The sequence below is a fragment of the Pterocles gutturalis genome, unplaced genomic scaffold, assembly GCF_000699245.1.
Source record: "Pterocles gutturalis isolate BGI_N339 unplaced genomic scaffold, ASM69924v1 scaffold2959, whole genome shotgun sequence".
In the NCBI taxonomy this organism is placed as follows: Eukaryota; Metazoa; Chordata; class Aves; order Pterocliformes; family Pteroclidae; genus Pterocles; species Pterocles gutturalis.
Genome location: NW_010127872.1, coordinates 6674 through 33359, shown reverse-complemented (window position 1 = coordinate 33359; position 26686 = coordinate 6674). Strand labels below are relative to the sequence as shown.

General features: G+C 43.6%; 1 protein-coding gene across 2 annotated transcripts; it reads right to left on the bottom strand.

Moving 5' to 3' along the window:
- On the bottom strand, positions 1 to 26686 carry GPR137B (G protein-coupled receptor 137B). Of its 2 annotated transcripts, XM_010079402.1 has the most exons (7): positions 26175 to 26686; positions 16691 to 16740; positions 11418 to 11640; positions 7550 to 7699; positions 4811 to 4939; positions 2082 to 2206; positions 1 to 611 (listed from the first exon to the last, which is right to left on the bottom strand). In XM_010079402.1, exons 1-7 carry the CDS (start codon positions 26541 to 26543, stop codon positions 500 to 502), a joined length of 1158 nt encoding a protein of 385 aa, XP_010077704.1. In that variant the 5' UTR covers positions 26544 to 26686; the 3' UTR covers positions 1 to 499. The 2 variants fall into 2 exon arrangements, with proteins under 2 accessions (XP_010077704.1, XP_010077705.1); XM_010079403.1 differs by lacking the exon at positions 7550 to 7699 and having other exon boundaries at positions 26175 to 26646.

Sequence of the window (26686 nt, the reverse complement as noted above, 5' to 3'; positions counted from 1 at the left end):
CTTGAAAAGTCAGTATTTAATCGGGTTGATGTTTTTCCCCTTACAGGCTTTTATATGCATGTAAGAATTCCTACTGTCATGCATTTGAACAATCCATGCATGTGTTTACAGTATATTCATCATAATAATGTATTTCTAACCTAATACACAGTGTAAAAATAAAAATACTTAGAAAATAATTATGCCATTTCACTTCATGAAATTTGCTCTTTTAAAATGAGCATAAAATGATTAAATTATACCCTCTAACAACTCTATTCAAAGCCAAAAATACCATGGCTTAGAACAAGGTATTAATTAGAACAGTCTTCAAAGTTTCAATCATTAGCTTATCCTTCTGTTTGAACTATGAAAGCTCATGGCAAAGACAAGTTCTTCATTTATCTGTGCATAGGAATACTTCTAAAAACCAAAAAGGTGAAGAAAAATTGCTAAGCTTTGTTTTTCAGAACATTTGTTTTAATATTGGAATGTCCTAGAATGCTGTAGTTGATTGAAGTTATATAGGGCTCGGCCGGTCTGCGTCCAGCGCCGGATCGTGTTGGAGGGATCCTATGTAAGCCATGAAGCTGCTGTTCTGATGGCCCCAGTCGTAGTAGTCGGGAGAGAAACTGAAAAAGAAAACAAAAGAATTAGTGACTGTCAGGTTAACTCTGCAGCTACCTGGTTAGTGAATGTGGGCAAAATGCGATCATGTCGATGTGGTTCTCATGCTGAAGTGCAAAAATAAAACCCCAACCAGGGGTTCAGGCAGGTTATTCTGACCTGTCAATTATTTTGGCCCAAGTGTTCTCAGTTCACTGTTTCCTGATTCTTCTGGTTCACTAGAGATTCTCCCCTTTCTGCTTTGCTAATGCAGAAGGTGTTTGAAAACCCCAGCAGCAGTGCTGCTGATCCATGCCAAAGGACCGGTACCTGGTGAGCCGCTCTGGCGTGCTGGCTTTTCTCCCCCAAGCATCGTGAGCCAGCATGTGTGGCTGGCTTGTGCCTGTATGACCAGCGCGGCTGGTTCCCTCCTGCCTTTGCACAGACTGGAGGGTGCCTCTACAGCTGGATACCAGCCTGGCGCACACCACCTCCAGCACCCTCCATGGGCTTAATTACTGTGTGAAATGGGATGGGGTGGGATGACTGATAACTGTAAACAGTGAATATCCAACTCCACTGGATCACAGGCTGGGCTCAGAGGCAGTGACTACGCAATCTTAGCTAAATGAGCGACAAGAACTAGGTCCGTGTATGTTAGCTACGGTTAGCAAGTTAGCTTTCGTTTTAAGATGACTGATTACACTAATTTACAACTAGCATGCTGTAGCTACAGGAAGAAACAAATGAGTAACACATGACTGAGCCTCCTTTCAGGGCAGGATGGTGTCCTGGCTGCATCTGTCCTTCTCCGCATCGGGTTCTGTCATTCTTTCTGTTAACTGCTCCTTCCTGGAAGGGAATCCTTACCTAAAGCTCACCGTTACACAGAGCAAACGGGCTTTTTGTGCCAGTTCTGTCTTGTGTGGGATGTTGGCAGTTGGGTGGCTTCGCATAAACCTTCAAGTGGGAAACAAAATGCCCCCTTCGCTTCAGGTAAACCCCGAGACATTCAGCCATGTTACAGGGCAACCGAAGTTGAAAGGCTTCTTGCTGTCACCGTTGCAAGCTGCTGCCTGTGCTGAGCTTTCCCCTGCTCTCCCTGAAGACAGGGAGACAGCCGTTTTTCTAGGCTGCCTTGCTCACACACTTAAACTAGTAAATGGCACTTCTTAGGCCACTCTTGGAAGAAACAGAGGGTGAAACATGCAACCCAAGGATCTGACCTGAGCTTTTCAAAGAGCTGCTGTTGCAATTCTTAAATTGTGTAACCATTTTCATTCTTGTGTCCTTGCAGTCTCTAAGGGGCCCTCGGATCCCTACAGTCACTCGGTGCTGCCTTTCCACTTCAGCTTCCCCCTTGGCTTCCCCTCACCCCCGGGAATGTATGCAACAATCAGAGCTTCACAATTTACATTAGTCTTCTGCAGTGTGGGAGTGTTCTTTCTCCTCCAGTTTCTGTTACAGGAAGCAAGCAGTTCCCTCTTGTATCTCACCTGCCCTGTGCCCCCTGTGGTGCAATATTCCACGCAAGATCGTCATCACTGTCGTATCTGCGAGGGTTGTCAAAGAAATAAGATCTGGGACTGAAGCCATGGCTTGGGACAATTCCTGCGTTGGCCTGAGGGAAGGGAAACCTCAGTCAGTGCTTGCAACAGACAAACTGCGTGATGCAAAAGAAGTCACTGCAGACTTACCTCCTGGCTTCCAAAATAAAACAGGCAATTTTACATTTGCTGTAGACAATAGAAATTTGCATTTATTTTTTTGCATTTTCTGTTTTTCTCCACCAGTGTAGTGATAGTCCACCGATCTCAATGGCTTTTCCTTTTTCTTCCTTCTAGCTAACAGACAACTCATTTCTGAAACGACCCTCCAGTGTGCATTTAACCTGTCTACTGAACTCCTGTCCATCCTGGACACTTTGCGCTTTTAGCCAGCTGCCTTGAAGTGAGCAGTAGGGAAGCAGCTGAATTGATGAAGGATGTGAAACACCTGAAGAGATCTGGTTTTACCTCCCACTTCTGTAACTTTCCCTCCTGGTGCACTACTATCCTTGCCTCAGGAACTGATCATGCTGAAACCTGGCACCCTGCTTAATGAAAACAGCTGAAAAGCCCCTTAGGACCTTTCTGAGCAATTTCAGTATCATCTGCCCTACAGTGCTGTGAGGGTCATATCCCAAGGAATGGTCCTTTGATCAAAAAGGGAAAAGGGTGTGTATGTAACTCCTTCATTTACAAAGCTTTTTGCTTTTCTTTCCTTATGAATCAAAACAGAAAATATAAACGATTCAAAAGGTCAGTTTGATTCTGGAAACCACGCAGAGGGACATCTAGGACCCCTCTGAGCCTCTTCCACTGACCCACTGCTTCCATCCCCAGGGAACAGGGTTCCGTGCACCTGTGGATAAGCCAGGATGACATCTTCTTGGCCTTAAGCAGGAGGGCAGTTTAATCTCCCCATTTTTTAGATGTTAAATAACTTTGACAAAGGTGAACTAAAAATAGGTTCACCTCTGTCGTCTCCCCATTTCCAGCATTTGTCTGGCTGAAGGTACGGCAATGCAACAGACCATGCGCTGCAGTTGCCCTGTGTCAGCACCAAAGCAGACAGCCAGCTCGTTCCAGGCTATCATCATCAGTGGAGTGGAACTTTACATTCAAACAGCGCTGAATGGAGGCTCTCTCTACTCAAACTTTTTGTTTCTGAAGTTCTGAATTAAACATAAAACCAAAGAACAACTATTCCTTTGGCTTGTTCCTTATTAAAAATAAAGAACATTTTTGATTTTTATTAAATCTGAGTTGTTGTTAAGACTTTTTAACTAAAAGAGGGTTTGTTTAAATTCCAACCTCAAGCCTTCTGGCCAAGTATTTTCAACCGCTGGACCATTTGACACTTAACTGCTGTAACAGTGAGCCTACTGAACCCATTAGACTGAAGTCCTGTGGCCCTTGGTCTCCCTCTTGTGGCTGACTTGCACTGAAGTGCCGTTCTGCCTTCCTATAGAGTCTCCATTTGTTGTTTCTTTCTAACATTGCTTCCAGATTTCCTTTTAACATGATATTGTTTAGCACAAATATTTGTCCTGTGTAGAAAAAAAGCATATATGGCCTATCCACTATGACAGGTAATGTCTACCCTAAAAAGGTACCCAGAAAAAAAATGATATCACCTTCTGAACTGTATCTTTATGAAGTTAGAGACTTAAGGCTTTCTGCAAATCACAATGTAAAAATATGTTCTATGTGTTACTACAGTGCTCTTTGACTTGTGAGAGAGTAATGCCTGTTTGACTCCACTGGAGCTCTCGTTTGAGTAGGATTCCAAGTCTTATGAGGTCAGCTTTTTGAGAGGAGAGATGAGACAACATCCCTTATTTTCATTCTCTTGTGAATCTCTCCCACACTATCCAAACTTGACCAGCAGGTCTAGCCTTAGTAAACTCACTTTAAATAACAGGAGATCTCTGGCCATTTTTCAGAAGAGCACAGTAAACTCACTTTAAATAACAGGAGATCTGTGGTCATTTTTCAGAAGAGCAGCACCAGTGGTCTGTACTTTAAAACAATTCTTCTCTTTGCAGTTCTCCTGGCTAACTTGTAAGCAGGAGTGAGGTTAAGATTTTTTTTTGTGATGGACATTAGGGTCCATGGCGTTTCTTAGTGTGATGTCAGGTACTGCTTCTTTGTTCAGCTTGGCTTTGTCATTGACTCTGAAATCTGCACGTGAGAATAAAAAACATTGCTTTCTCTGGAAAGTTACTAATTACTTCTCTTACTTGTGAATTTACCATTCACATCCTTCATGGGGAATATTTGCTTTGGTTTAGCTTGGCCTACAGAAACAGAGACATTACCTCAGTAATCCTAGCGCAGGGCTGATACTCCCCATGTGCCTGTCAACCAGCATATTTATTCTAATCTAACCTAGAGACATTGCCTACAGCTATAAAAAGATGCTTGTCCATCTATTAACTACCTAGATATTAAGGATACTTACAGGGCATTATCCTTACAACTCACACCTTAATCTCTGCTCTGTTGAAATAGCAAAAGTGTCAGCAAGTGCTTATTATGGCCTTTGGTCTTTGACATGGAAACAATTCAATGGGCAAAGAGAAAAAAAAAAAATGTAAAGAAGCAAAAGCTCCTTCAGAAGCTGAGTCCTCCAGACCTGCTTGGACATTACACTAACAAATACACCAACAAATTCCACTTACTAGATCTTTTGTAGGGTTTCGGACACGGAAGAAATACACAACCAAGGAAGTAGGCAAGAGCTCCCAGACGAAAAGGATCACTCCGAACACTATGTAACCTGCATCTCCCAGCTGACATTTCAGATCTGCCTGTTGAAAAGTCAAAGAGAGAAGTGCTTACAAATAAAGATGGCAGCTCATTTAAAGGTGCAGGAGGCAACATGCCTTCTTATGAAGATCTGTATTTAAGTGGTTGAAATGCTTGACAACATGGCCAGAAATTCCATTTAGTAAAGCCAGATTAACCTGCCTAATGATTAAAGGCACACTAAAAAAATCAATATGCTATCTCATTGGGTACATGACTTTCCTTCTACCTTTCCTCCTCCTTCCTCCTGCTATCTTTCCCTCAGCAAAATCAAAGTTTAATGCAAGGGCCTTCCCCGTCTAAGAGCCTGGCAAACAACCATTTGATCAAGTGATCAAATCCAGGTAGTGAGAAAGTAGTTTTCCAGTCCTTTTCCAGCTGGGAATAACATGTGAAGGAACAATCAATGCGAAGGTCTTCCATGGCATTGCTGGCAATCTAGCTTTTAAAAATTAAGGTTTAGATCCCTTCAAATTGGTGCACATTGTTAGCTTGAATAACCATGCTGTACTCTGGCATTAGCTTTGAACTTCTCTCTAGATTTCCCCTCCACTGTTCACCATATTTGCAGAGGGCAAATCCTGTCCTTTCATGTGTTTTGTACAGAAGAGAAGAGGGTAATGTGTCTGACAGGTGACCTGAGGCAGTACCACGGTATGAACATTGGGCTGTACTTTTAAAATGACTTTTGATTCTGGTACCCAATTGAGTACCTGCTCCTTAGTTCCAGGCCCTTTACACATGGCTCAAATCAGGTACCCCAAAATCCAGGCAACCCTAATGTCACAAGTCAGATCAGATGTTCAAAAATCAGGAGTGACCTAAGGCTTAAAGCATTCCAGTGAGCTCCCTGTGAACCCCCCTTGCCTTCACGGGAGAAATGGGACCAAACATTCTGGCCGTGAAGTTCCAGCCCCTGTTACTCCAGACTGTCGCAGCCAGCACAAGAACTGTCCCCTGCAAGCAGTCAGAAGGAGCAGCAGCAACACTCCAGTCCCCAACAATGAGAGGGAAAACGTTTGATTCAGGAGGTGAATCACAACCTAGTGCCTTTCTCCCTAAGCCTGTGTGTTCTGATTACATGGAGTGGCTGCAGCCCTCTGCTCTGCATTGCAGCAGGGTTGATTCGTGCTCCCTTGACAGACCCTGCTCAACTAACTCATAATGAGGTCCTCTGGGCAACCCTACCCAACTGTTTGCCTACTTCTTATTTACAGTTTTATCTGCTGCTCAACAGAAAATTGTTAACGGCTCCAGGTTTGCTTGGCCACGCTGGCAATACGAGGCTCTTGTGTGGCTGGGAACACTGCTTTTGGTCTGCAGCTGCTTGCTGAGAGGGTGGGGAGATGTCACGTGTGCAGGATTTTGGGGCCAAACAACATGTACTCCTGGTCCAGACCCAGTCCTGCCATTTTTCCTAGTCTTGACAGAGCTGTCTGTCAATACCAGTCTGTCTTTGAAGAAAAAAATGGGATATTTAGATATATTGTAGATTATGCTCTCAGTTTGCATTGACTTGGAATTATTATGATCATGGGTACAAATGAATATAGTTTCAGCACTATACTGTGTGTTCGTCTCTAACTTGTGGTCATGTAATTTTTTCTAGGTCACCCTTCTATGTCATCCTAGAAAAGTCTATGGATCTTTGAAATGTATGAATGAAATCTGAAGGCAAATAGGAAAGCTGGAGAAATAAAGGCAATATTTAGATTGAATTAATAATAAGAAAGTCTTAAGACATTAAGTAGTTTGACTTGAGTTAGGCCTGGAAAGTTCAGGTGCTGCCTTCCCAAAACTTTTGGGCTTGCCTTTCCACCACTCCACCCGATTTTCCCTTTTCTCCATCTCTATGCTGTTTCTCATTTTCCAAAGACTCTACTACTGACTACCTGCAAAGTTACATGAGAAGACTCCAGTATAAGACCTCTTTGAAAGCTAACACAGGAGAAGTAGTTCTTTACTTTCTAACACAGCTATTTTAGATTGTGTTCACTCTTAGGAGTTGAGATTCAAACACTGCCTATCAAACTTACAGTTCCCTGATGTGTTAGAAATTGTACAGTAAAAACAGTACTGTTACTTTTCAATCTGAATTGTCACTTGCAACTAAAGGTTAGGAAGAATCACATTCTTATCCTTAAACTAGAGAAGGTATGTCACACTAATGACAGAATTAAGGTAAATAACTCCACAGCCCTGGATGGCAATGGGATAGTTCAGAACTGAACATTTCAGTGGAATCAAGTATTCTGCTTCTCCAAGTACAGTACATTCTTTCAAATGGATAAAATGTCTGTCTTTTTTAAGAAAAGGCTTTAACAATAAAATCGAAGTAAATAAAAGACTGATTTGTTTTTAAATCATTTGCATATTGGTTGCTTCTTTCTTTTAGCACTGTTTTTTTTTCCTCCTTATGCTGAAATTACCAGAAATTTTTATTCCTGAAGCAAAACAATCTTAGTACACTGACTAGAAGAAAAAAAATAGGGTTTTAATATAGTCAATATCAATTAGAAGCAATTAATATATGCTTCTCGTCACAGCATTTAGGAAATCAGCCATCACATATAGAGTGAGTTTTTCTCATAAGCAAATATTTTCATACTTGCCTGATCTGATACGTTGTACCAATCATAATCAAAAGAATTTACTTTCTTGGTTTGGGAAAATGATAAGATGAACAAGTTGTAACAGGCTCGTGAGGTATAAAGTAGTATAACAGTCACTCCTATACTTGTCACCTGACAGACAGATGAGCCCTGGAAGAGATTTAAACACAGGTTATTGTTCATAAGGGAAGTTGACGTGAACACTGCTTTGCATGCACTTCGAGGGTTGTCCTTCTACTCTGCCTCATGCAACTGCCTTGCTCTCTCTCCTTCTTTGGTCAGTATATCCTATACAATCTATATTCCTCTATTTTATCAGTACAGTGGTTTCCAGGCAATTGTAGCAGTTCTAGCCCTTACCAAAACAGCCTACAACTAATTCCCACAACTTACTGTACAAGCGTCATTTTCAGAGCAATGAAAACACACAAGAACTACTCTCTTGGTATCAGATGGAGCAAGAGAATTCAGCCTCCAGCTGCGTATTAGCTGTGCATTAGCATCCTGTATCAGATGCTGGCTAGCTAGCATGATGCAACCTTGCATCTTTTTACAGCTGCTTGCTATGCACGTATTTCCTAAGTACAGGGCAGATCCTACCAGTCAGCAGTTAAACAGCACAGACAGGAACAGAACATCCTGCCTTACCTAATGTCAACACAGAGGAGACAAAGTGGAAGCACAGTCTACGGGCAGAGTGACCATGGCAGGGCAGTCTGGGAATGGGAGCTTGGGCACAAGGGGAGGAATGAGGCTCCAAAGGATGAAATCACAACAGTTCCGAAGCCCTAGAGAGAAAAATGGACAGAGCAGAGGAAAGAGCCTAATCCAGTGTGAGGAGTAAGTGAGACACTTGACCACTGTGTCATGTGGGGAGGGTCACTGTGGGGAACTGAAACTCCAGTACAGGAGTTGTAGCAGCAAGAAAGGAAGGAATCCAGGAGCCACAGCCGCAGGGGTCGGTGTGAGTCTGACTACAGAGGCAAGCAGATGCACAAAAATGGGGCTGACTTTGAAGGAAGAGGCTCAAAGTAAATTCTGTGCACTTGGCTCTGGAATAGTGCTTTGCACAGCTGAAGAAGTAAAGATGGGTTAAAGCTCTGTGTGCTTTTAGGGGAGCAAAATACCTTGCAGTCATTTGCTTCACGAGCCCTGCCCTCTCCCTCTCCTGGCAGAGACCCTCACCCCAGGGACTGGCTGCTCTCGCCTGTGTGAGAGAGGCCGTGAGAGAAGTTGCTTCTCCCCTCACAGGACCTTTTATACCAGCGCAGGCGGGGGAAGGTCTGCACCCTATTCACACACTCTGCTTCCAGCTTTGCAGCCAAGGAGCAGAGCTGCAAAGTTCTGTGGCAGGCAGGGCACAGACATAAGAAGATTGCTACTGAAGTGTCAGGAAAAGTCACCAAGTCACCATGTCCTGAATCCCTGGCCTTCAGGAGACTACCAGGGTCCCTCTGCTGCTCCCCGCACTGGTGGCTATGGTCCCTGTGGGTCTGTCAACCCAGCTCCTCCAGCTGCACCCCCTGGTCAGTGTCAGTGAAGAACCACTCAGGGAGTAGTCAGGAAAGCCTGCAGAAAACTAGCTTGCATGTTTTCCCGGCAAAATAATATCGATTCAGGGAACAGTCCTGCTTAAAACACGCTGGAACTCCCATTGCCCACTGGGCCACGACCTGCAGCCACGTCAGGAGTGAGCCTAGAGCCGGCTGCGATATGGGAACTGAAGCCAGATACATAGTAGGCAGCGGTGAAAGCTGTGGCAACACCAGCAAGCAGGAAATGCTCCAAAGAGGAAATGTTTGCTAGGCACTTCTCCATTCTCCTTCCATACGAGCGAGCCAGTGCCGCTGTCATGGAAACTCAGGGTGAGAGCACAGAGAGAAGCTGGTGACTGGCACACACCATGGCCCAGCTCTGTGGCATTTACAGATGGGGATAGCAGAAGTGAAGAGCAGAATGCAGTCAATATTTCCCTGTATAAGTTTCCCTACATAGCTGTCATTGTTTAATAGTTTACAGTTAAATATGATCCAGATTTAACAAACTTTAACCCCACCAAATACAAGAAAAGGGATAAAAGTGTCCTAGTTTTGCTGCCAGTCAAATATACTTAGCAGCATGGGGAAGGGAGAGCGTAGTAAAGCCAGATGAATCCTTTTTCAGCCACAGGCCCCTTACAGAAGAGAGGGAGATCCCTGAGTTGGTATCATGCCCCATTACATGATGGTTCTGCCCAGCACAGAACTGGCCCACGTCAGACACATGTAAGGGCAGGGCTGTGCACCTCCATGGGCTGTCGTAGCCTTGGCACAGAGAACCAGGCCAGTCCCCCATGCCAGGTCGTGGAGGTGACTGTTTCCACATGTGGTCAGAAGGTATGTGCCAGCAGTTGGGAGATGCAAATACCAGGCTGCCAGTACCGATGCCTATCTACACACACCGCAGAGCATGCATTATCTCCAGTGCTACTTCTATCATATCACTGCAGAGAATGGATTTTTCTTCTTTGGCTAGTTTTTTCCACACAACAGTAGCAGATTAAACCAGGATATTTTTTCACTGCCAGCTCCAGCCATCTCTATCCCTAAGTATGCGCAGTCAAATCCTACTGGAAGTCCCCAGAGGAACTCCCATTTCAGGTCAGCAGAAAGGAGCAAAGCGCTCTTTAATTCTCATTTCCACATTCAAACTTTCATAAGCTGGGTGTGCTGTCCCTTCCTGTCTGCAGTAATGTTAGAGTTTGTTTGGCTTTTATGAAATAACTTGAAGTACAGAAGATCAGGTTTCCTGCAGGGGGAGGAAATGGAACAAAGTAATCTACCAAAGCCTAGGTTAACACTGCTTTGCTACAGAGATTTACATTTCTGTGATTTGCAGCAGTAGAAAAACTTTTCTTACTAATAAAAATAATCCATTGCCCATGCCCTTAGGTCAGCAAATGACAGGCTTGAAAGAAACAAAACAAACTAAGCTGTGTTTTTAAATCTTCTATTCAGGCCTGAACTTTCAGTTCTTGTGCAATATGGCCAGATTTGATTAAACAGGAAAAGTACTCCTTTCATCTCATTCAGTAAATGGAGAGAGGAATTTTATTACAAGATTTTCTAAATAGCAGATGAAGCTTACATTTTTTAAAGGTTTGCTTGGTAATGTACTATTGGTTAAACTAATAATTTAACTATCATCTGCTGCAAATGCAAGGATCTTTGAAGGCCCTGTTTCATCATTTATAGATAAAAATACTCTTAACTGATTTTCTAATAACCTCTGCATGCTTATGTGATGCCATCCAGTGCCTTGACCACTCAATGTGTCCAGAGCTGTAAACCTAACATTTATTTAAAGAATATTTTGCAGAGCAATAGCAGAGACTTCTTTCCACTTCTCCCCAAGTCTTTTAAAACACATTCTCATTATCTATAGGACAGTATGCAAATGTATAAAGGGAGATTCATATTCCTCTGTCTGGCTTACCTTCAGCATGCTGCTACCTTAAACAGATACCACTATCAGTCAGTAATTTGACAAGCTGAAGGATCCTGAAGTACAGACCTCTTCTAAGTGGTATTCAGATCAGAAGCTGGAGAAAGCAGTATCCACTTGAAAAACAGCTGTGAGAAACTCCAGACAGTAAGTTCTGTAAACTCTGCCTCAAAAATACATATTTTGGGGTCACTAGTGTCAGCCAGAAGGACCCTTGCTACCACGTAGTATTTAACTCAATATATTGAACAGGATGGCCACCTAAGTGGAAGCTGTGACGTTTAAGGCCTCCAGCTCACAGGGGATCTAAAGAACTGTGTGGCTTTGTCTTGCACTGCCCTCGTCTCTCAGAAGGTACTTGAAAAGAACTGAAAATGTACCTTACCTTGGACTCCAAGTAAATGTTGGCTAAAGACATCTTGGAAATCTTATACAGGCAGATGGAGAGTGAAACAGCGCACAGCACAAACAACGTGTCATTAATTGCCACCCGGACAGAGACAATGACTTTTCTCTCTGAATTCTGTGTCCTCACCAATACTGCACATGTTAAATTCACCAAGAGGAAGAGGAGACTTATGAAAAGAGAAGCCAGGTAGAGGGGCAACCTGGGAGAGTGAGGAGAAAACAGTTTTAGCGACATTGTTCAGCAAGTGTCAGTCATGAGATGGAAGCTGCACTCTGAGCAATGGAAGCTGCACGTGTTGGGCTGCCACAGCTGACAGAGTGACCAGCCACCCAAGCCCAAATCAAAGTGCTCCAGACTGCTGGAGAGATTCATTTAGCTCATTCCAAACCTGTTTTTACAGTTACACAACAAGCTGTAAGTAAAGAAACTAATATCAAACAGCAAAACATGGAAGAATGTTTGCAGCAGAAATACAACAGCACAGTTCTTTAAAACTACTTAAAATACACATGTACATTTTTAGAGTGTGCATTTCATACACAGCACAAACCATCTGACTACTCATTGACTGGAGAAACCTCACAAAAGGTTGAGCTGCCTGGAATGGACTGGTTTTGACCCTCTTTTTCCTACACCAGCACTGTCATGAGCAGCATCACTGACTGCTGATTTTTGCCATCAGTTTTCATATTAAATTAGGGCAGTGTCTAACAGTAGGAAAAATCTCTGAGTTATTGATTCCCCAGCATCCTTCTCTGTCCCTTTTCCTAAATAACTTGATCATGGGCAACCTCTTGAAAGAAACATCAGGAAATTTAAATATGCGTATTGATTCTAGGTTGGCATTTTGTCATCTCTGCCCGACAAAATGCTCATTTGCACAACCACAGGAGCAGAGCTGGAACAGAAATGTGACAGACAGAAGCCCAGGAGCTGGACTGGTTTCTCCATCTGTTTCTTCCCTCCTACCCAGCACTGAAGTGCTGATACCTGCAATATAAGTATAGCACATACTCAAGGAAAGTTGCTTCTAATTCATCTTTACTCCTACGCACAACTGTGGAGCTTTTCACTCAAAAAAAAAAAAAAAAAAAAAAAAAAAAAGTATGTTTCCATTTGAGATATTTGCTTACTTCATTATCCCTGCTGACCAAGACAATTACTGATAAGGGTCGTGCTTTGCAGTCACTGAGCAAGAGGCCACAGCTTTTCATGCCTGCTGGGAACTTTGAATTTGGCTGACAACAAACATCCAGACTGTCCCTGAGGAAACAAATTCTGATTGTTTAAAAAGACTTTACTTAGTTGTGATCTTTTTCTTTCACACATTCATATCCTTTTGGGATAGCATGAACCCAGCTACAAAGCGGAAGCACAGCTGGCTTCCTTTCAGAGGACAAGAAAGGAAGGGGTATACCTTTGAGACACTTAAAATGTGTAACAGGGAGAACTGAAAGCCTAAAAGTCCCTGCTTGTGAATCAGTGCCCTTCTTTCCAGGTGTATCTGGCAGTGAGGGAGGATGCTGTCTTTTCCTTGCTGGTCACGGAAATTCCCTCTCAGAGGGAAGATTGTGCCCATTCTTAACCTCCCAGGGTAGGGCTCTGTTTTTAGGATAAGCAGCTAGAGGTAGTTCCTTTAAACCTCACAGCCTAATGCTGGAAGCACTGCAGTCCTGAAGCTCCTCTCTCACATAGCTTCCTCTGGAGAATGCAGTTCCCCGTTGTAGTGGTGTTACATTTACAGCTTTTATTAATATCTCAAAAATCTTTAAGTGGTGGTCATGTGTCTTCCTTTCCTTCCCCTCCCAAAGCCTGTTTAAAAGCCTCATCTCTGCTCCTCCATTGTAGTGCAGGCAAAATATTATTACAAGGGAAGGTATGCTCTTACATGCTGCCTGCTCGCGGGACAGTAAGTACATGCTCTCATTTTGCTCAGCTTAGTCAAAGTCAGTGCAGCCCGCATGCCCTTGATGCTGGCTTGCAACCAGCAAGGTTTAGAGGCTTCCAGGCCAGGTTCCTCCTTGGCAGAGTTTAGCAAAAAAAAAAAAAAACACTGTCACGCTGTCATGCCCACACACTGCTGTACGTGCCAGGGTGAGCTGTCATGGCCAGTCAGTCGTGCAGCTCTTCACATAATGATCTTCCATCCCCCTTATTAACACAATGTGGCTGGGGAAACGGCTGCCTGTTTTGACAATAGAAGCATTGTTGCTGAACTTGTGAATAAGCACTGATGGAGATGCAGGCTGTGTCTCTCAGGGCAGTTTTGGGGTCTCTGTAGCTGCAGAAAGCATTCCTAACTCAAAGGCAGAATGTATCCTTACAGCTCAACTACAAGGGCATCTACAGGGTATGAATAAGCATATGGGGTTTTTTAGAAAATAGAAAAGCAGGGCAGGAGAGGTGCTTCCAGACTGCACCAGTGACTGCTCAAAAGCTTATTGTGACTAATCCCCGTTTTGGGGCTAGTCCCTTAAAAGGAGCTGTGTGTAATCTGGCTTGGCCAGGGAAGGCACGTGCCAGGGTGTTCTTTCTGTGTCAGGCTGGATGCACCCCAAAATTTTTCTTTGAGCTTAAAATTAAACTTCAGATAAATGCAGTGAGTTTTGCCTTGTTTAACAGGAAAATCTGTTCGAAACTACTGCATTTTATATGTGGTTTCCTCAGAAACCATGCACTGTCTGAGGCTTGCTTGTAACAAGGCGTGCACACAGAGCACAGCAAGCCTCCTCCAAACCCGCTGTCTGACTGTAAGAAATCCCCAAGCCCAGGGAGACATGCAGAAGGACTGTTTAAATATGAAGTCGGGCTGGCACAGGCTTTGCCTTGAGCTCTTTTGCCACAGTGACTAACATCATGAAGGCTGCGCTGAGTAAAGTTTGCTTAAGATTCTGGATCTCTGGTAGGGTTTTATCAATTTGTTCCGTATGTGAAATAATTCCAATTTCTGAGACCTGTGCCAATACATGGACCACAGTCCTATCTCTCTGTTGCCCTGTTTATGTCGCCATTATCTATTGCAGAAATGCCAATACCAGGCAATAAGGTCTGACACTTATTAAAGAAAATGAGGAAAAAAAAAAAAGCGAACATTCAGTAATGAAGAAAAATCAAATTCAGTTATGTGCAGACTCCAGCCCCTGTCTGTAGGCCATCCATCTTTCTATCATCCATCATCCATCTCTCCATCAGGATTTGAGCAACATGATCTAGTGAAAGATGTCCCTGCCCGAGGGACAGGGGTTGGACTAGATGAGCTTTAAAGGTCCCTTCCAACCCAAACCACTCTGTGATTCTACGATCTTTCACTAACCTGTTACAGTTAAATTCAGGACCTCAGCTGTGGGTGTGCATGTATTACACCACTTCAGTTGCCCTCTATAAGATAGGAAACGAGGTCAGCTTTATTTATATGGCTCTTTTACATAGGCTACCCACATTCATGCTAAGAGATATAGATATTAAACCAAAATACTACTGAAGCCCTTTACCAACAGAGCTGAATAAGAGAGAAAAGGCTAGACCAGATCCAAGAGTGATCTGTGTCAGAAATGCAGTAGACAAGAGTCAGGGCAGACATGGAGCTGTTGTGAGGAGGGTAGTCTGTACATGAGTAATTCCAGTCACTATACATACATGTTTAGGAATGGAAACACTCCAGAGCTACATGCAGGGTGCTGGTGTAGTCACTTTATAGGCATTGACTAAATATCACAAGCTCCCTTTGCTTGAAGAAAGACATTTTCAAGCAGTTTTCAGGAATAAAGCCTTGCCACAAACATCAGTAGCTTCTACCTCTCACCTTTAAAACCAGACAGGAATATGTTCACAGACCTGCCCTATACCACCCTGACCTGCAGCCCAGGCTTTGTGCAAAGCTCTCCTCTTTGGTCCTCTTGCCTACATGTACCATTGGGGCTTGCATTGGGGGCTGGCTGGGGACCTGGCTGATGTGGGCTGTGCTTGTCTGACAGCCCATACTCCTGGGTTTCCTTCACACAGAAACCAGAGCACAAAGGGAGGATAAAGTATTTCTACGTGACAGTGTTTACCAGGGAGTATTCAGCTCTTGCCCCTTGTGGTTTGGGATGTGGCCAAGGTATGCACACAGATCCACTGACATGAAAGCATTTCTGAGGCCACTGAAATAGATGCAGCTTCTCTGTTCCCATCCTGAGGATTCTGCATCATGGAGTTCACATCCCTCAGTCAGCCATCACAGCTGTGTCTCCCATACCCTCACCAGCCCAAGCACAGCCCACCCCAAGCCTGCTCTCATTGTACTGTCATTCTACCAAACGTGGTTTCTGAAGCACTTGCTCCAGATGATTGCCTCTCCAGCTGTATCAAAATCCAACTGGATAACAAACTTCCCAGAGCAACGACAATGTTAATATTTGACCTGTTGATACACTACTGTGTTCTCCTGAACAGTCATCAAATAACAGGTTTCAGTTTCAAATTACTCTGCTTTCCTATCCTCATTTCAGATGGCAATTTTTTTCTTTAGAATGGAGACAACCTCTCTCTCTTCCCTTGTCTAAACATCATTGCCCCTGACTGAGGGTTTTAGGCATTGCCAAAATAAACATTAATTTATTGAGCTCTTCCTCAGCTTTATGGACATTACTGCCCTTTGGGGAGCTTTCAAGTAATTCCTGACAATCCCTCCTGCTCAACAAGATCCCAAACAAATCTCTCCACCTAAATGCAAAGCTACCACAACCTCAACTCTATGGAGTCAGGGGAGGTTATCTGTGAGCTCACAAACACATCATCAAGTTGAATCCATTCTCTCTACATCTTTCACTGCACAACTCTCATCCCATCTTCCCAAAACTTTTGAGTCTTTTATTACCACTGACCTCACGGATTAATCCAAACCCAGTCCCACTCACTCCTGTCACAATAAATACATCACTCTGCTACCTTTAGCAAAAGCACTGGATCTGAGTTCACCTAGCAATATAACTGTTAAGAACCTCTAAACAAATCACCAGGTGAGTGTTTCTGCATTTGAAATATTTGCCTTTGAAATATGTGAATGTCTAAAAATGGTGCTTGTGTTGGGAAACGACACAGACTTCTAAATGTCATAAGAAGAAGCTGGCCTCAGCACCATCATCATAAAACATTGGTACATAAACATGAACAGCTGAGATATGAGTGCCACATTATCTAAGATGTAGCATTTCTCAAAGAGCATGGCTGTTCTTCTTTACCACATTGAATGTTTGCATAGTTCTTACCTGTATTTCAGTAGCTCTGGGGAATATTTAGACTTAGCTTTGAAAATGACCTGCAAAACAGAAAAATATTGCATCAAACATAGGATACGTATATGCTGTGATCCACAGGAATCCTGTCTCACAGGTCACAAGAAATGTAATTATAGGTTTCACTACATAACAGATTTGCATTTATTGCTTGTCCATGGCAGTCACGCTCTAAGCAAAGTATTAAAAACACTCAGCAGGTGATCACAATGTACTTGTAGACAAATTGTCAACACCATTATTTTCACTTATTCTGGCTTGTGAATAAGGTCCTCGATACCAGTATTCACAAGAGGATCAAGGCCAGTATAATCATAGAGGCAAGCAATTATTAGGTTCTTACATGACCTAACAGTACAGGTCTCTCATGTAGACCAGCTCATACCGGCATATTGGGTCAGATGCTCTATTCTCATGCAGAGCCTGTCATAGTACCCTGGCCTGAAACTGGATATATACATTTGTATCCATGTTACATTGCCAAAAGTATGTCATTGAGAACCAAACTCATCGTTTTTACTCTGAGGTATATTTGGCTTCTGCTGACTGGCTGTTCACTGTACAACAACATGTATTTTTACAGATAGATAGCTCATGCCCAGTAGTTACCTTGCTGTAACAGAAAAGACAAAATACTGACATATTTTCTGCAATGTAGCTAGCTGATATCAGAGACAGGTGTTTAACCACCATCAGCAATTATACAAAAACATATTAGCATATTTTATATCTTAACTATTTAAAAAAATTACAAGGAAGCATCACTGCTTTTTCATAAGCTAACATGGTTTCCAAACACACTAAGTTTACAAATGTTCATTTAAACCAACATCAAAGCACACTGATCACTATTTTTACAAAAAAACCATGCTGTGTGACTTATTCTGGGTTGTTTCCTAATTGTTTTCTCCTCAAGTTATCCTCCCTTATCCATTTCACTGGGTTTTGCATGCCCTTTAGTATAGCTTGCATAATATTTGCTATGATTATCGTGCTTTCCCAAGGAAACAGGACTTACATGATCACTATGTATGTGTAGGCATGTGTCTGCCTGTCAGCCTGTTTATCTGTCCCCCCACTAAGGTTAAAAAAAAGACAGAGAATAGATGGAGAAACACTTGAATCATCAAAGACATAATTCTTTATCACCCTCCTAAAAATTACTGACGCAACAGAAGTAAGGAACCCTATAAATGCATCTGACACATGACCTCTGTGAGGAGAAACCTGCATAATGATCCTATACATCACCCAGTATGAGAGAGTCTGCACAGCAAAGTGTTGTAAGAAAGGCCCCAGTTACAGAAACAGTTCAAAGTCAAGCGTGAGACATAGGTCTGGAGAAAATCAGGCTTCACTTGTTCCAGCACTCCTGGAACAACTTGTCATTTAACTCCTATTCACCATAAACAGCTGCCTTGACATGGAAATTATTTTTGTGGTGCATCAGCCTGCTTAGCACTAGCTGAACCAGCAGAGAACAGTGAGCTTTTCAGCAGGCCTTAGAAAAATAACAGCTGAGAATAAAATTGAAAAGTTGGGGGAAAAATTATCTAAAAATATTTTGCAGCCATTGATACTGTTTTCAAATAGTTAACACCTCTGGCAGTATCCCTTACAGAAGATTTTTGTGATTCATTCTCCAAATTCCTGGATCACGAATTCTCACAGGAGTTGAGGAAGTTTTATGTTGTTTTACTTACTTGCTACTGAAAGGAGAAGTACAAGAGGCTTGTGAATGTTCTGCATTTCTGTGGTGCACAAAGAGGGGCTGTCAGTTTTCAGAGAAGAGATGGGGTTCAAAATACTTCCCATACATTTATTTGTACGAGACTTGTTGCCTGCCTTGCTTGTTCTGGAAGCAGGCAAGCAGGAGGGAACAGATTCCTGACCTCAATGAAACTAAACAAGTAAAACTTGTCTCTAGGGCCATTCCACAATCCTCACCTGTTCTGAGCAGCACTTACTCACACATATTGTACCGTTAATTTTGACAGCTTTCAGGAGCAGTACTGAACAGAAGTGTTTAGAGCCTGTGCAAAGAACTGCACAAGACAAGCAATTTGCAGTGGGCAATGAGTTGTGCTGAGTCTACAAACCTAGAAAATCCACAAGTTCCTGCATACCATCAGCTGTGGTTCCCCCAACATGATCCACTCATCCCTACAATGTCACAGAGCAGTCCTGTCACATAAACATGCCCAAGGCTGCCCTCCCCAGCAAAAGCTCAGTGTATAACTTAGCTAAAACCAAACATGATATTCTTGCTGCAGATCCAGCAGGATCTCCAGATGTGAGATCACCAAAACAGCTGTTACTGTGATTCTACATTTGGTGGACCTGTCCCAGCCGATAAATGCTTCTGAATTTTATCAGAGCAAAATGACCATTAAGCAAGAAAATGAACACTGTATAGAAAATGGATGCTAGACAGAATGAAGTCTAGAGTATAAGGCACGGACACTCTTACAAATTCACTGCTGGACAGAAACACAGGCAACCATCTTCTGCCACCTTGGCTTAAACACTGATGGGGCCTTATTTCATCAGTGGGCTTGCTGGAAGCGAAGTGATTGTCACAGAACAAAGTGCTGTTCAGTGGGAGTAAGGATGTCAGAAGCTGATCTCAATATGCCTTACATGCGTGGGTGCAGCCTTTTGCTTTTAACAGTCATCTAGCTCAAGAGACATGTTGCTCAATGGCCCCTCCCCGCAACAGTGTTGAGAAAGCTTCCAGTCAATATCTGACTCATCTAAGCAAGTCTTCCAGCAAACCAGAGCAAGCCAGTCTGTTCCTAAGAATAGACTAAGCAGCAAGCAGAAGGTAGACTTGTTAAAAAAGACCTTTCAGAGAGCCCCGAGATGAACAGCAACACGGAAATCTCAGTGAAATTCCCTGCTAATTTGCTCATCTCTAAAGGGTTACTTCTTCTTCTTAAAAGTGTTTCCCCTTTCGCTTGTTCTTTAAAGGCAAAATATCCTGTTTTGACTCCTTGTTTTTGCCGTAGGACTGGAAACCTCAAATGAGATTCTCACACTCCCTCCTCCGCTCCCTTGAGGTATATGTCTGGTGTATAAAACTGTAGCAGTACAAACGGACTCCAAAAAACACTTCACACAGCCAGGGAAAATTTGTGTTGCAGGAACTGATGTAAACAGCTGACCTTAAAGACATTTTACCATGCCCCAGCAGAGGAGGCGTGGGGATGGCATGGAAGTCCGTCTGCAGCTCGGCTGCAGAGCTGCTGGGCAGCAGAGAAGGCAGAGAGGGCCAGGCTGCTGCAGCTTAAGGGGGCTCCAGCTATGGTTTTGAAAGTTAAATCAGGAGCCACTATAGCCCTGTAAGTATCAGTGAAACAGTTGTCAAAGCCAAGTCACATATGCCCAAAGCAAAAGAAAAATAAAATCTCACTGGAGCAATTTTCAGCCCATTGTCTGATTTAGCTGAACTGACGTGACAGCTGGCACAAACCCTCACTGCACCTCTACTGCTAGCTTCTGTAAAATTTACTTTTACAGGAGCCACAGCTCAGCTTACCAAAAAGCCTCAGGTGTGTGTTAAGTGCTTGCATATGTCTCAGGCTGGCCCTCTGCACAGGAATGCAGTTCAGCTTTATTTACCAGTTCTCATTTCAAAAACTCTATAAGGAGCATAGCACGCGCTTTTCCTTCCCAGTTCCTTTCACCATGGCCCCTCTCTTATTCTGTCACACTCCATGCAAACTTCTCTTTGCATCCTGAAAATATGCCACAGCCTCATGCAGGACCAGAGTCCCTCCCCATCAGCACATATACCTTTCTTCTGCTGTGTATCTTCCAGTCCCAGGCCCACCTTCCCCTTTCTCTCTTTCTCCCATGTTCATTCTTTCATTTGGTTCAGATTCCCCAAAATATGCAAGTTTTCCCTCTAGTCTCTAAACTCTACATGGCTTATAAGGCCTACAGACATGGGGAACATGACTCACTACCATACTCAGTCTTGTATAAATTGGTAAAAATAGTCCTGAGGGCAACGTTTTATGCTAAACATATTAATATCTTCATCAATGACACAGTCAGCAGGATCGAGTGCACCCTCAGCAAGTTTGCAGACAACGCCAAGCTGAGTGGTGTGGTTGACCCACCTGAGGGGTGGGATGCCAGCCAGAGGGACCTGGACGAGGTCGAGAAGTGAGCCTGTGGGAACTTCAGGAGGTTCAACAAGGCCAAGTGCAAGGTCCTGCACATGGGCTGGGGCAACTCCTGGTTGAGGATCAATACGGGAGGGGGCAGGAAAGGATTGAGAGCATTCCTGGGACACAGGGGTACTGGTGGATTAAAATTTGAACATGACCCAGCACTGTGCACTTGCAGCCCAGAAGGCCAACCATGTCCTGGGCGCATCAAAAGAAGTGTGACCAGCAGGTTGAAGGAGGTGATTCTCCCTGTCTACTCTGCTCTTGTGAGACCCCACCTGGAGTAATGTGTCCAGCTCTGGAGTCCCCAACATAAGAAAGACATGGACCTGTTGGAGCGAGTCCAGAGGAGAGCCACAAAGATGGTCAGAGGGCTGGAGCACCTCCCATATGAGGACAGGATGAGAGAGTTGGGGTTGTTCAGCCTGGAGAAGAGAAGGCTCCAGGGAGACCTTAGAACAGCCTTCCAGTACTTAAAGGGGGCCTGCAGGAAAGATGAGGACAAACTTTTTGGCAGGGTTTGTTGCAATAGGATGAGGGGCAATGGTTTTAAACTAAAAAAAGGGTAGACTCAGACTAGATATACGGAATAATTTTTTTGCTGTGAGGGTGGTGAAACACTAGAACACGTTGCCCAGAGAGGCTGCAGGTGTGCCATTCGCTGGAAAGATTCAAGGTCAGGTTGGATGAGGCTCTGAGCAACCTCATCTAGTTGAAGATGTCCCCACTCGCTGCAGGGCTGGTTGGACTAGATAACCTCTAAAGGTCCCTTCCAAACCAAACTGTTCTATGATTCTGTATTTGCTGATGCTTTACCATCCACAGTTAGACTCTTGTGTAGTTCTATGTACATCTAAAGCATGCTTTAAACTAATAACAAGCTTTAGAAAATATTGTGCATTCATTTCTACTAAAAAATAAATATTTTTCCTAAATAAAAAGCCCCCTCTCTTCTCTCACTGGTGGTATTACTTTTGAAATGCTATCCCCAGTAATTAGAGGATGACAAGTTCTCTTAATTTTCTTCCCAGAGCTCACACATACCCAGTTCCACTGAGACACACATAACCTCTCCAAAAACCTTGTGCTGTTTTTACCCCGCCCTGCCAGGGACTTCCAGCATGGCCAGCTCCCCTTTAGACTGTCTTACTCTGCACAATTTCTCTTCATTTGAAAGTCCCTGATCTTATCAGCCCTGCCTGGGAGGCAGGGTAAGCTTCTCAATCTGGATGCCAGAGAAAAGGGAAGATGGTTAGGGAGGAGGAAGGAGAGGTAAATCTGCCTAACAGCCCATCTCCACCCACACAGCCTCACAGTTCTTTAGCTCAGCACCACGTTCCCTAGGTCCTGGAGAAGTTCCCAACCAGATGATTAAACCCACAGCCCATCAAATGTTTTGTTGTGCCTGGCCACAGGGGAGCCCTGGGATTTCCAGCATCTCCTATGGCTCACGGTCTTTGGCCCTGACCTTGTTTTTCAAGTCTGTAATCCTCCATCCTAGCCTCCCTCCTGCTTCATTTGTGTCCTGTTCCCCAGGGAAATGTAAAGCCTGAAGCAAACAGGACAAAGTGAAGCAAGCCCTTTTCTGCCCACCCCTCACACACACCAAAGAAAGGCAATTTATTTTATTTCCCAGAGCCTCTTCACACTTTTGCCCACAGCACTGACTATAAAGCCTGAGGACTCCCCTCAGTCTCCCCTTGTCAGGGGCAGGGAAGATTTGGCTAGGCAGGACACAAATAAAAGAGTGCCAGAGTCCTGAGATCCTTCCTGTCTGGAGTCACTTAAAGTGGAAAATATGTTATTTGCTGATTTGCAGTCTGCTTTATCAAGCAGCAAAATAAACCTGTAGGAGCCGCAGGTGTGAGCCAAACAGTTCTACGTGCTTTTGGGTCTGTAGGTGGAAATGCACACTTCAGCTCCCTATCTGATGGATCAGGGTCAGGGAGCTGCTCTGACTTGGTACAATGCAGTTATTTGACAGTGTTAGGCTACTGTTTTTTTACGAAAGTCCCACTGGATTTCATGTACACTGTAGATTTGTTTTAATGATTTCTAAGCAGACAGAGGCTTATGCTGAGAGGGTAGGTCACTTTGTTTGTTTAGAAGAGAATGAATACAGACACAGGATTAATAAATCTAATACATTCAGCGCTCTCCTTAGAAATCATTTGCATTTTCTGCAGTATGGTTTCTGAGAGGAGCTAATACTATATAAGCCTTATCTGCAGCAGCGTCACGTTCTCTTCTGCTGTTAAGTAGGGTGTCAAGACCATAGTGAAGGACCCTGAATTTGGCTCTTAATCCAAAGATCCCTCAGGAATTGTTCTAAGTCAAAACCATTTTGATTGCAACTTCTGTTTCAGCCACAAGTCCCCCACTTCAGCAACCTGCCCCAATGCATTACAGCTCCTTCTGCTGTATCTGCTGACAGGGATGCTCAGGTGTGGGAACAACCCTTCCTGTGCTGATGCCATCATGGCTTATTTGTCTTGCAGTCTAAATTTGTGTTCCCGTTGCTTTGGGATACCTATTAAAAAGAGAGTAGTTGTGGCTAACTTTCTGTCCAGTTCAAAGGTGCTTATTATTCTGAAAAACACCCTCAGGCACTTGCCAGAAGAGGTTTTTTGTTTGGCCAGGAGGTTTTGCAATATTTTTTGGAATACTTTTTCCTTCTCACGTCTATGTCTAAAAGTTTTCCTAGCAGTGCCACATGTCTGGGTGCCGTACAGCAGACAATAAACACCTGCAAATTCCAGAGACCCATGAAATCTCTTCCAGTGCTCTGTCCCTGTATTATACATAGATCACTTGTTTTCCTCTAGCTAAGCACCGGTTAAATAGCCTGGTTTCCTTGCAATGAGACACAGCTGCAGACCCTTCTTGCCTGCCTTCTCGAGAAAAAAGGATGAAAGTTGTTTCTGAACAGGTCTGTGAAGTTATAAGCCATTACTGAAAACAAAATTCTCTCTCCCCACCCCTTTCACACTAGTTCTTGCTTGCCTACTGTGGAAAGCTAGATGCACATTAAATATACAGTCTCAAGAAGATGCTGAATTTCAAGCCAAACCACCTTTTAATAGTTAGAAGTAAAGAATTAATAACAGTGAATTAAAAATATGTGCACTTATTCTGTGTCTTACATTATATTTGTACAATGGCTGTGCTTGTATTTCTTAAGGCTTTGTTTTGGCTGGGGAGATATTTGACATGAGATTTCACTGGGAGCAACCAGCTCTAAAGCAAACAACGATACTAATAACATCCCCGTCTACAGTGGCCTATGGTCTTTAAAGATTATGACGCACATCACAACCTCTGAAAGTCCCTTGCAAATATTTTTTCCGAATCCTCACAACAGCTCTTCAAGACAGGTAACTATGACACTCAGAGGAAGATTGCGAGGACTCACAGTGACAAAGCAGAAATTGTCTCAACGGCAGAACAAATAGCCTTAGCATTTTTTCTGTTTCCAATGACTGACTTGTACTTCCTGAATGAGATCAGATGGCAACGCGAGAAATAAGTTAAAAGGGCATATGTGTGCATTTGATATACTCTATTTCTAGATCTTCCTTAGACAGAAGAAATCAGTTACCTGCAATGCTAAGCCCCCCAAGTGCTGGCACTCTAATGCACAGAGTGCAGAGTGCTGTGCCCCCTCTGTGCTTTTTTTTTGAAGAGCCAGGATGCTGCATTCTGCCTCCAGACTTCCACGGCAGCCCTATGTGTGTGTCTGAGCGAAGAATCTGACCTAGGGCTCCCACTTAGTCCCATGGGGATGGACTGTGTGATGATGCCCCTGGGGAACTGCCCCGTTATCAAACGACTCTCACAATAGCTCTGGGATAGAGCATAGGTCACCACATGCCTGAGCTGGATTTGTGTAGCATGTAGATGAAAGATTCCTGTAATCCCTTAATATATCTCAAGTCCCAGGGAGTGGAGTGGGGTGAGTTAGCAGGTATTTCAGACACAATCCAGAAAAGTAAACCTAAGCACAAAACTGCGGCTGTGGTTCTAAGTATTTAATACCCTCTACAACTCAAGTGATCCTCTTACAGCTGTCATGCTTACTATTGGTGCTTTTTCAGCTCTGGGATGGCAGCTCTCACAAGCACCCTGATCTCTCCAGCCAGGCTGTTCAGAATTGCCAGGCCTGTAATCACTACAGAGCACTGCAGGCACTATAGAAGCACTCAGACCCAGGCACCAGCCTGGTTCCAGGCAGGGCACACAGCAACACCCAGAGCATCCTGAACACTGCCAGGGGTGCTCCAGGACTGGCTGGTGCTCTTCTGGTCAACGACCCCTGTGCTGTTAAAGCCGACTTGGACAAGGGTCATCTGAGTGCAGGCTTGGTGTCCTGCTCCAGGCACTGTAGAGGGATTGAGAAGACAGATAATCAAGTCCCTGCCCTCCTGCAAGCTTCCTGTGAGATCTCAGGCAAACCCAGCAGCCTTTCTTTGCATCAGCATGGCAATATCCCGTCCTGCAGCCCGGTGCCAGGCTCACCATAAACACTTCCAAGCAAGTCTAACTGCACCAACCTGGAACACTGTGCAGTCTAACTCATCTGGCTTCTTAGCTGCCTGTAGCACAGATACACTCTCAAAACCTCTTTCTGAAATGGAGACACTATTTCCTTTACCCCACGTTTACATCACAGCGTCCTTGAAATAAAGGGTGTATCTCTGTACAGCACTTAACTAGGGTCTGCCGTCACTGCTGTTTCTAATATGGATCATCAATTTGGGTCCACAGCAGGACTCAATCAATAGTTTTGATTGTGATACACAGAATAGAAATCTCACTCAGAAATGTGTCAGCCAACTTATGAAAAACAGGGGTGGGGGACTGCCAGTAAAATTATAAATTACAGTTCTGACTGCACACCGAAATCAGGTCTGCTAAGCCAGGGGGTTTATGACATCTAGTAACAACAATACCAATAATAAAGAATAATAATGGAACGGCATTTTGGATGTCCAGCTTTCAAGCTCTTCTATACATTTTTTTCCCCAACCTTTAAAATACATGCGAGCAATTTAATAGGCAGTAGATATATTATTTGCCATTCCTGAAATTATCACTTCGGGCTCCAGTTTCATTGTAACACTGATCACTCGCATATAGATTACAAGTTAAAATTCCCAACTAAATAACTGAAATTTGCTTTTTACATTGTCAAGGAACATTAGGAAATTACATTCGTCTCATGACTCTTACAAAATAATGCTTTACCATTGTCAGATTTAATCAACAAAATATCTGTTGCTTACCTGTGTGAAGTAAAGATTCATCAGGGTCAGGGTGAAAAACTGGAGGCAGACTGGGAAGCAATAGAGAAGCCAGAAGATGAAGGGGCTGAGAGAATTTGCTGTGACAAAGTCTTTGAAGTAAAATGAAAAGAGCACAGTCCTAAGAGAGGCCCAAAACAAGCACAGGAACAGAAAGACAGTTTGGTAACTAAACCTCTTGTGCCTGTAGTGAAGGACTAGCCAGAGCTGGACGTAGATGAACACAAAAAGCAGCGAATAAAAAACAGTATATACAATGGTCAGGCCCAGCTTCACATACGGAGGGACAGCTGGCGTCAGGGTCGGCGGAAGGGTGTCATTTTTCAGTGGGTCCCACTCAGGGGCCTCCATTTGATATCAGGAATCGTCAGAATTATTTATTAAGTTTGGCTGCCGCTGCTGCCTCCTCCTCCTTCTCCTTTCATCTTCCTACAGCATAGGAATCAAGAAAATGAAAGAAAACAAGCTGCACTTCCTCTTTGGCAGCTCACTGT